The 9,352-nt window shown below is 43.0% G+C and overlaps 1 protein-coding gene across 4 annotated transcripts in view; it reads left to right on the top strand.

Annotated features, from left to right (window-relative positions):
- The first annotated feature begins 362 nt into the window (after window positions 1–362).
- The window catches only part of KIF6 (kinesin family member 6), a 352,942-nt gene continuing 343,952 nt past the window's right edge, over window positions 363–9,352 (top strand). For 3 of the 4 annotated variants that reach the window (XM_053305319.1, XM_053305322.1, XM_053305332.1), the window contains exons 1-2: window positions 363–539; window positions 1,531–1,640. In XM_053305319.1, coding sequence (XP_053161294.1) covers window positions 474–539; window positions 1,531–1,640 — 176 coding nt within the window. In that variant the 5' untranslated portion in view covers window positions 363–473. The remainder of the gene's footprint in view (window positions 540–1,530; window positions 1,641–9,352) is intronic. The other variant, XM_053305339.1, reaches the window with a different exon arrangement.

Genomic DNA, 9,352 nt, shown 5'->3' with positions numbered 1-9,352 from the left:
AATGGGGAGGGGAACTGCAGGGAAGAACCTGCAGAGCCTGCCCACCAAGAAAAGATGAAGTGGAAAGGAAAAAGAGAGAGAAGATTTTGTATTTTCACATGGCAGCATCCAGACTGTTAGTCGTGACTAACTTGTCTCATTGATGTCAACAATGGCACTTAATAATGACTAACTAGTCCGGAAGCTGCCCATTCCAAACCCACCCACACGCACTCTTTTATCGGTTAATAAGGAGGTGGAATATCGAGGTTTTCTGAAAGTCCTAAGAAAATACACAGAGCTGACACTCCAAGAGGGGACCAAAAGACCGCATCCGCACTCTTACGTCCCGCATGCGCACTATTCCACAGCCGACCCAAACTTCGACGCGATGCTGCAAAGCAGGCTGGGTAGCGTTCTTTAGTTACCGTTGCTATGAAGGGCCTAGCGCCCCCTCGCCGATCTCCAGCCCGGAGAAAGTTTAGTTTACGGAGATGGTGAAGCAAACGATTCAGATCTATGCCCGGGTGAAACCACTGGGCAGGAGGCAGCCTCCGGGGGTAGGTTCGGCAAAGAATCAGCCCGGGCAGGGCAGGGGAAAGGGGAAAAGAAAAAAGAGGTGGAGGCAGCGTCTGTATTAATTAATGTCGGAACGAAATGTGTGTGTGTGGTGCGCGGGCTGCGCGTAGCCTTTGTCAGGAAGGAGTAAAGAACCTGGTAGTGGAGACTAGGTGGAAGGAGTTGGCGGCGGGGCCGCAACTGAATTGTACTGTGAAGAGCCTACAGGGTTGCTCGTTCTCCCTGAGAAGGTCCTAGCTACTTAGAAAGTGGATGTGTAAATGGCAGCTGGAGGTGTATTTAGGCTAGATTCGGACGCCCGTGCTCTTCACGCGGTTAATAGAAACATCACCACATTCTGGCCCTTTAAGGCACTTCTCTTAGAACTCATCCTTCGGTAGTGTTTCGTATAGTAACCCCACCTCCACCCCCAAAACACACACACACACACACACACACACCCCCCAACAACCAAATACAACAACAACAACAAAACTTTAGTTGGAAAGTAAGCTTTTGTATTATTAGTACGTATTGTTATGATAAATATTTATATACTGCTTTTCAGCAACAGGAATTCTGAAAGCAGTTTCCATAGCAAAAGGGACTGCAATTAAAAAAAAAAATCTCAAAGGAGACACCAGCAACAACCACGAGGAGGGATGCTTTGTTGGGATGAGTATGAACAGTTGCTCGCCTCCTGCTAAATATAAGCGAGGCACCACCTTGAAAGGTGCCACTTTTCCCAGTTGGTGGGAGTCATAAAGATAACAAATTGCTTTAATATTACTGTGACAACAGGTTGCCCTCTACAAGTGATCTAGAATTGTTATAGGGATGAGTGTCACCTTAAGTGGCGCAGTGGGGAAATGCTTGACTGACAAGCAGAAGGTTGCTGGTTTGAGCATAATTCATGTTGTGTTTGAAATTGAATTGGTCTAATTTCACTAACACAAAGATTATTTTCAGAAACACAAATATATATATTTTCAGATATGTTCCGTTGATGAAGATGAGACATCAGCGTTCACTTTGGAGATTATTGTACCACATGATTTGGCAGATGGATTTGTAAATAACAAACGAGAAAGCTACAAGTTTAAGTAAGTCATTTTTTTAAATAAATAAATGAATAAATCGCACTTTAGGAATTCTTTATTTTTAAAGCTTCTAAATGGCAAAACACAAAGACCTCTGATAATGGTTAATCGTGTCACAATATAGCTAACCATCATTTTTACTGTGCTAAAACAGGACATGGTATGGTGGGACTTGGAGGGGTATAGCCACTTCCTCTTGATATATGGAATTTTAAATGTACACCTCTTGTTGCCTCTCTTAGTCTCCACCTTATTCTGGGCTCAAAGTTATCTACCCACTACTAAACCATGAGCACAAAACAAATTTTTGAATTTGAATTTGTACACACAGACAAATGTCCTTTACATCAAGAAAATGAGAAGGTGATTTGAAAGGCTTCTTATCTTCTTTCTCATTTTCTTTATGATATTGCTGACAGTGTTATCAGAAAAAGACTCAACAGTTCAATAGCCTTTCATTTCTGCTTGAGAAATGACTCAGATGATGTATGCACTCAAATTTCTTTATATCCTTGTAGCATCTGATATTTCTCTGGCTTTGAGATTTATAGTTGGTTATAATTGCTGGATATTACTTTCAGGGTTGCCAGGTGTGAGCTTTGCATACCATTTCTTCTGTTTGTTAACAGGTATCATAGGACTTCTTTTCAAAGTTCCTGTTCTAGGAATTCTAAAATGAAGTAATTTAGCCTAAAGCTTTACTTCATTCCCTCCTCCAATTTTTATCCTTGTTTAAGAACATAAGAACAGCCCTGCTGGATCAGGCCCAAGGCCCATCTAGTCCAGTATCCTGTTTCACACAGTGGCCCACCAGATGCCACTGGAAGCCACAAGCAGGAGTTGAGGGCATGCCCTCTCTCCTGCTGTTACTTCCCTGCAACTGGCACTCAGAGGCATCCTGCCTTTGAGGCTGAAGGTCTAGTACCCAGTGATAGATCTCTCCTCCATGAAGTCATCCAAACCCCTCTTAAAGCCATCCAGGTTGTTGGCTGTCACCACATCTTGTGGCAGAGAATTCCACAAGTTGATTATGCATTGTGTAAAAACTCTTGCCGTGTTGTGTGAAGCTCTTGTCATGCTTTTCTTACATTTCTGCATTCCTACTGTTGCATCATATGTTCATGAGGCAGTACCATTGTGTCTATTGCTGAGCTGTGGTGGGAAAAGGAACTTGGAAGAGACATTTTTTCTGCACAATCAAATGCATGTTTACTTAGAAGTAAGTCTCACTGAGTTCAATGGGGCTTTCTCCCAAGTAAGTGACTGAGGAATGGAAGTCTTAATTAAAGGAACTATTGGAAACAAACTCAATTCTTCAAAGGGTTACATTTCTTTTGTAACCTTTTCTTTTGATAACTTCTTGCAAACAATTTATTCCATGGGAATTGCCATCACCCACTACTACATAGGAACAGCCCTGCTGGATCAGGCCCAAAGTCTATCTAGTCCAGCATTCTGTTTCACGCAGTGGCCCACCATATGCCTCTGGGAATCCCACAGGCAAGAGATGAAGGCATGCCCTCTCTCCTGCTGCTGCTTCCTTGCAAATGATATTCAGAGGCTTCCTGCCTCTGAGCCTGGAGGTAGTCCACAGCCATCAAAAGTAGTAGCCATTGATACACCTGTCTTCCAAGAATTTGTTTAAGACGCTTATAAAGCCATCCCAGCTGGTGGCCATCACTATATCTCATGACAGAGAAGTCCATGGATTATATGCTGTGTGAAAAGGTTCTTTCTTTTGTCGGTCCTAAATGTCCTGGCCATTAGTTTCATGGGATGACCCCTAGTTCTAGTGTTGTGAGAGGAGAAATATTTCTCTCACAACACCATACATAATTTTATAGACCTCTGTCATGTCTCCCCTTATTCACCTTCTTTAGCTTACTTTCCAGTAGGGTTATGAGATCACCTGGCATTCCGTCCGTTTGTGTTGCCCTACCCCCCCTGCTATCAACTTCTCAATGCCTGGACCAATATGAACCAAATTGGGTACAGTTATAGGGACACATAGGGACGCCTCAACGGCATAGTTTGTGATGATGTCATCCACCCAAATTCAAGGTGGTGTGCTCCAAGTCATGCCCCCCCCATGTCTTACATCAGATGCAAGGGGGTGGGGCAGTGCAAGAATGGCTGTCATCAGATGCAAGGTGGTGGGGCAGTGCAAGAATGGCTGTTACATCCCCAGCAGAATTCATTTCCCCTGTTGGCAGTTGGTGAAAATGAGCTCTCTTTCAGAAATTCCACCACTCGCTGACAGGGGAAATGAAACTCTGCTGGGGCTGTGACAGCCCCGTTCTCGGCATTGCCTCCCGCTCCCCTTGCATCTGGAATCTGATGTTAAACACGGAGGAGGGGGGGAGGGGGATAGTCCATCCCTCCCCAGCCAGTGTTTCATTGAAATGCTGGCTGGAGAGGAGAGGGGCATGCCTTGCACTCCCACCCGGCGAGCGCTTGACTCAGCGGTTGGGTGTGGAAGGGGACAAGGGGCAACTCTCGAGTACGAGGGAGAGCCTTGGGGCCTGGGGAAAATTGTTCCCCCTTGCTCAATGGTCGCTATGTCCCTGGTCTAACCAATTTGAACCAAATTTGGTACAATTGTAGTGAGTGACGCAGAGGGACACCTCAACGGCATAATTGTGATGATGTCATGCACCTCAATTCAAGATGACGGAAGCGTAAACATTTGAGGCACAATTGGGCTGACGTGAATCAAATTTGCTACAGGTGTAGGGACACATAGGGACATCTCAAATGCATAGTTTGTGATGACGTCATCCACTCCAATTCAAGATGGTGGATGCACGAACACTTGAGGCGCAAGTGGGCAAACTTGTGAACTGCCTAAACGATTTGGACCAAATTTACTACAGATTTAGAGATACCAAAATGAAAGTAGGCAGATTAGTTCTTGCTAGAACATATAAAAAGCCTGAGATGATATAACATTGCCACACAAGGAAGGTGATCTAAGTCTCTGACCATCTTGGTTGCCCTCTTCTGAACCTTTTTCAGTTCTGCAATGTCCCTTTTGAGCTTTGGTGACCAAAACTGTACACAGCACTCCAAATGTCTCTGTTTGCCCTATGGCTGCAATAAAAGAACTACTACTACCACTCCAAATGTAGCCACATAATACATTTATATAAGGGCATTATCATATTTCCATTTTTATTTTCTGTTGAAAATAATTCAACTGAATTATTTCTAATGATCCCGAGCATGGAATTTGCCTTTTTCAGAGCTGCTGCACACTGAATCAACACTTTCAACAAGCTGTCCACCACAACCCCAAGATTCCTCTTCTTCACCAACAGCCCAGACCGTATCAGTGTATATGTGAAGTTGGGTCTTTTTGCCGCAATGTGCATCACCTTACACTTACTTACACTGTACCAGGTTTGCCATTTTGTAGCCCACTCACCCAGTTTGGAGAGATCCTTTTGGAGTTATTCACAATCTGTTTTGGATTTCACTACCCTAAATATTTATTTATTATTTTTATTTATTTATTTATCATATTTTAATACCACCTGGTATGTACATCTTTAGGCAGTGTACAAAATTTAAAACAATATAAGAAGTCACAGATTAAAATCCATTAAACACAATAAAACAATAGCATAAAAGTTATTAACACAAATTATTAAAATTCTAATTAAAACCTTGTGAGAACAGGTGATGCTTGAGGGTCTTCCTGAAAACAAACAGAGAAGGAGATGCTCTTATTTCAGCAGGGAGCATATTCCAAATTTGCTGATGACACAAAATAGTTTTGTGTCATCTACAAATTTGGCCATTTCACTGCTACCCCAACTTCTAGATCATTTATGAATAAATTAAAAAGCACGGGTCCCAGTACAAATCCTTGGGGGACCCCACTTTTTACTTCCCTCCATTGTGAAAACTGTCCATTTATTCCTACCCTCTGTTTCCTTCCTTCAACCAGTTAGCAATCCATACTTGAAAGTAGTTATCCCATGACTGCTAAATTTACTCAAGGTGGGCAATTTTGTCAAAAGCTTTTTGGATGTCCAAGTACACTGTGTCAACTGGATCACCTTTATCCACGTGCCTGTTGACACTCTCAAAGAACTCCAAAAGGTTGGTGAGGCAAGATTTCCCTTTGCAGAAGCCATACTGATTCTCCTTCAACAAGGCCTGTTCTTCTATATCTTAAACAATTGTATTCTTAAGTATCCTTTCCATCAATTCACTTGGAAAAGACATTAAGCTAACTGGCCTGTAATTTCCTGTATCTCCCCTGGATCCCTTTTTGAAAATTACATTTCATTACTTTCCAGTCCTCAGATACAGAGCTTGTTTGTAGGTATAAGCTACATATTTTTGCTATGAGATCAGCAATTTCACATTTGAATTCTTTGAAAACTTGAGTCATCTGGCCCTAGCAACCTTTTAAATTTTAATTTTTTTCAAGATATTTAGAACAGACTCTCTTGTTGCCTCAACTTGACTCAGTTCTTCATCCTCCATGATAAGCTCAGTTCGAGTGCGGATATATGCTCAGTATCCTGTGCCATGAAGACAGATGCAAAGAAATCATTCAACTTCTCTGCAGTCTCCATATCCTCCTTAATGATCTCTTTCACTGCCTTGTCATCTAATAGTCCAACTGCCTCCCTGGCAGGTTACCTGCTTTTGATGTATTTAAAGAAGTGTTTATTATTTCCCTTGATGCTTCTAGCTAATGGTTCTTCAAACTCTTTTCACATCCCTTATTGTCTTCTTGCATTTCTTGTGTCAGAGTTTGTGTTCCTTTCTATTCTCTTCATTTGGGCAGGACTTTCATTTTCTGAAGGAAGTCTTGCTTTTTATAGCTTCGCTGACTCTCCTTGTTGTCCACATTGACATCCTCCTGGACTTTGTGGTTGTCATTCATTTTGGCATGCATTCTAACTGAGCTTCTATTATTGTGGTTTTCAATAAAATTTTATCTATCTATCTATTCATTTATTTATTTAATCAAATTTGTACACCGCCCCAAACTTTCATCTCTGGGCAGTTAACAATAGCATAAAACAAGTTTTAAAATATACAAAAACTTAAAACAATTTAACAATTTAAAAATCACCCACAAATTAAGACCTTAAAATTTTTAAGAACTGAAAAAGCTTGGGTGAAGAGGTGGGTTTTCAAATGCTTTCTAAAAATTGTTAGAGATGGGGAGGATTGTACCTTGGTAGGGAGTGCATTCCACAGTCTGCCGAGCTGGCAGCAACTGGAGATGGATCTCTCCGGATGACCTCAATGGGTGGTGGGGCTCATAATGAAGAAGACATTCTCTTAGATACCCAGGGCCTAAGCCATTTAGGGCTTTATAAGTTATGACAAGCACTTTGTATGTTGCCCAGAAACCTATTGGCAGCCAATGTAACTCTGTCAACAAAGGAGTGATGTGGTTTTTCCGAGATGACCCAGAGACCAACCTGGCTGCTGCATTCTGAAACAACTGAATCTTCTGGACTATGTGCAAAGGCAGCCCCACATAGAGCGCAGTGCAAAAGTCAAGTCTGGAGGTTACCAACAGATGTACCACTGTTTTGAGGTCGTTCATCTCAAGAAATGGACGCAGCTGGTGTATCAGCCGAAGCTGATAGAAAGCACCCCTGGCCACTGCCTCAACCTGAGATACCTGGGAGAGGTGTGGATCCAGAAGTACTCCCAGACTGCGAACCTGTTCCTTTTGGGGAAGTGTGACCCCATCTTGAACAAGGAGATCAAAATCATCTCTAGAGTTCTGACCCCACACAATAAGTACTTCCATCCTCAGCTTCAGTTTATTCTCCCTCATCCAGCCCATTACTGCTTCCAGGCTGGCATTTAGGGAGGATATGCCATCTCCTGAAGAAGTTGACATGGAGAAGTAGATCTGGGTGTCATCAGCATACTGATAACAGCCAGGTCCAAATCCCCTGATGATCTCTCCCAGCGGTTTCATGTAGATGTTAAAGAGCATTGGAGAAAGTATGGTGTCCTTGGGGGACACCATACTTAAGCTCAGATTTTGAAGATCAACATCTCCAATCGACACCATTTGGAATCTGTCCGAGAGGTAGGAGTGGAACCACTGTAAAATCATGCCTCCCAACCCCAACCCCTTCAGACGTTCCAGAAGAATACTATGGTCTGATCACAAAATGCTTTGCTAAGTTCTCACGACCCCCATGAATTGGGACAGTGACATGTGAAGGAGGGGTGATTTTATTTTCTGCCCCCACCGTGGTCTCAATTCCACCTCACTCCCTGGCTATTGTTTGCCCTACAAAAAAATTCCATTGATTCCAGTTGCTTTGTGAGTAATATAGTTGAGGATGCTATTACTGAGCTTTGCTTTCAGCATGATTCTAAATCTAAAATAACATGTAACCATGAAGAATGCCTTTTTAATTATTTCAGTTAAGCATTTAAGCAGCCGCTCTTAATATAGTTGTATAGATTTTAATTTTAAAGTTGTGATTTATTGAATTAAGCATATTCTTCCTATGCAGAGAACTGCCATGCTAACCAGAAGGTTTCTAGGACATTTGGAGAATAGGAGGAGATGGGAGAGTTCAGAAGGAAGGGGAAGAAATATGTATATTACAGGTTTTCCATAGAGCAGTGTTGTTTTACCAAGAGTTCTTGTATCTAGAGACCTCTGTTAACACTTTGAAACAGGGTATATTGATTGTATAATACCACTTTAAGGATCTAAAATTTTAGTTATTCACCTCCATTGAGTGATAGAGATAGGGCACATAGGAACATAGGCAGCTGCCATATACCGAATCAGACCATTGGTCTATCTAGCTCAGTATTGTCTATACAGACTGGCAGCGGTTTCTCCAAGGTTGCAGGAAGGAGTCTCTTCTCAGCCCTGTCTTGGAGATGCCAGGGAGGGAACTTGGAACATTCTGCATGGAAGTATGCAGGTGCTCATCCCAGAGCAGCCCACCAGATGCCTCTGGGAAGCCCCCAAGCAGAAGATGAAGGCATACCCCCCACTCCTGCCATTGCTCCCCTGCATCTGGTTTTCAGAGGCATCCAGCCTCTTAACCTGGAGGGAGCCTGTAGCCATCAAGAACAGTAGCCATTGATCGACCTGCCCTCTATGAATTTGTCTAAGCCACTTTTAAAGCCATCCACGCAGTGTTCTCCCTAACGAGGATTCTCAGATGTTGTTGACTACAACTCCCATAATCCCTAAGAAAAAGCCATTGCATCTGGGGATTCTGGGAGTTGTAGTCAACAACATCTGGAAATCCCTGTTAGAGGGAACACTGCATCCAAGCTGGTGACCATCACCACATCCTGCTACTTGATCCTTAAAGAAAAGAAAAGAAAAGTTGGAGATGCTGGTGTTTGAACCTGAGATCTTCGGTGTGCAAAGCATGTAGGAACATAGGAAGCTGCCTTATACCGAGTCAGACCATTGGTCCATGTATCTCAGTATTGTCTGCACAGACTGGTAGCAGTTTCTCTAAGGCTGCAGGCAGGAGTCTCTTCTCAGCCCTGTCTTGGAGATACCAGGGAGGGAACTTGGAACATTCTTCATGGAAGCATGCAGGTGGTCTTCCCAGAGCGGCCCCAACCCCTAAGGGGAATATCTTACAGTGCCCACATGTAGTCTCCCATTCAAATGCAACCAGGGTGGACCCTGCTTAGCAAAGGGGACAATTTATGCTTGCTACCACAAGTCCAGCTCTCGTCCCTGA

Source organism: Hemicordylus capensis, chromosome 1, assembly GCF_027244095.1.
Source record: "Hemicordylus capensis ecotype Gifberg chromosome 1, rHemCap1.1.pri, whole genome shotgun sequence".
Taxonomy (NCBI): domain Eukaryota; kingdom Metazoa; phylum Chordata; class Lepidosauria; order Squamata; family Cordylidae; genus Hemicordylus; species Hemicordylus capensis.
The sequence above is the reverse complement of the archived record's forward strand: the minus strand, read 5'-3'. Positions and strand labels throughout refer to the sequence as shown.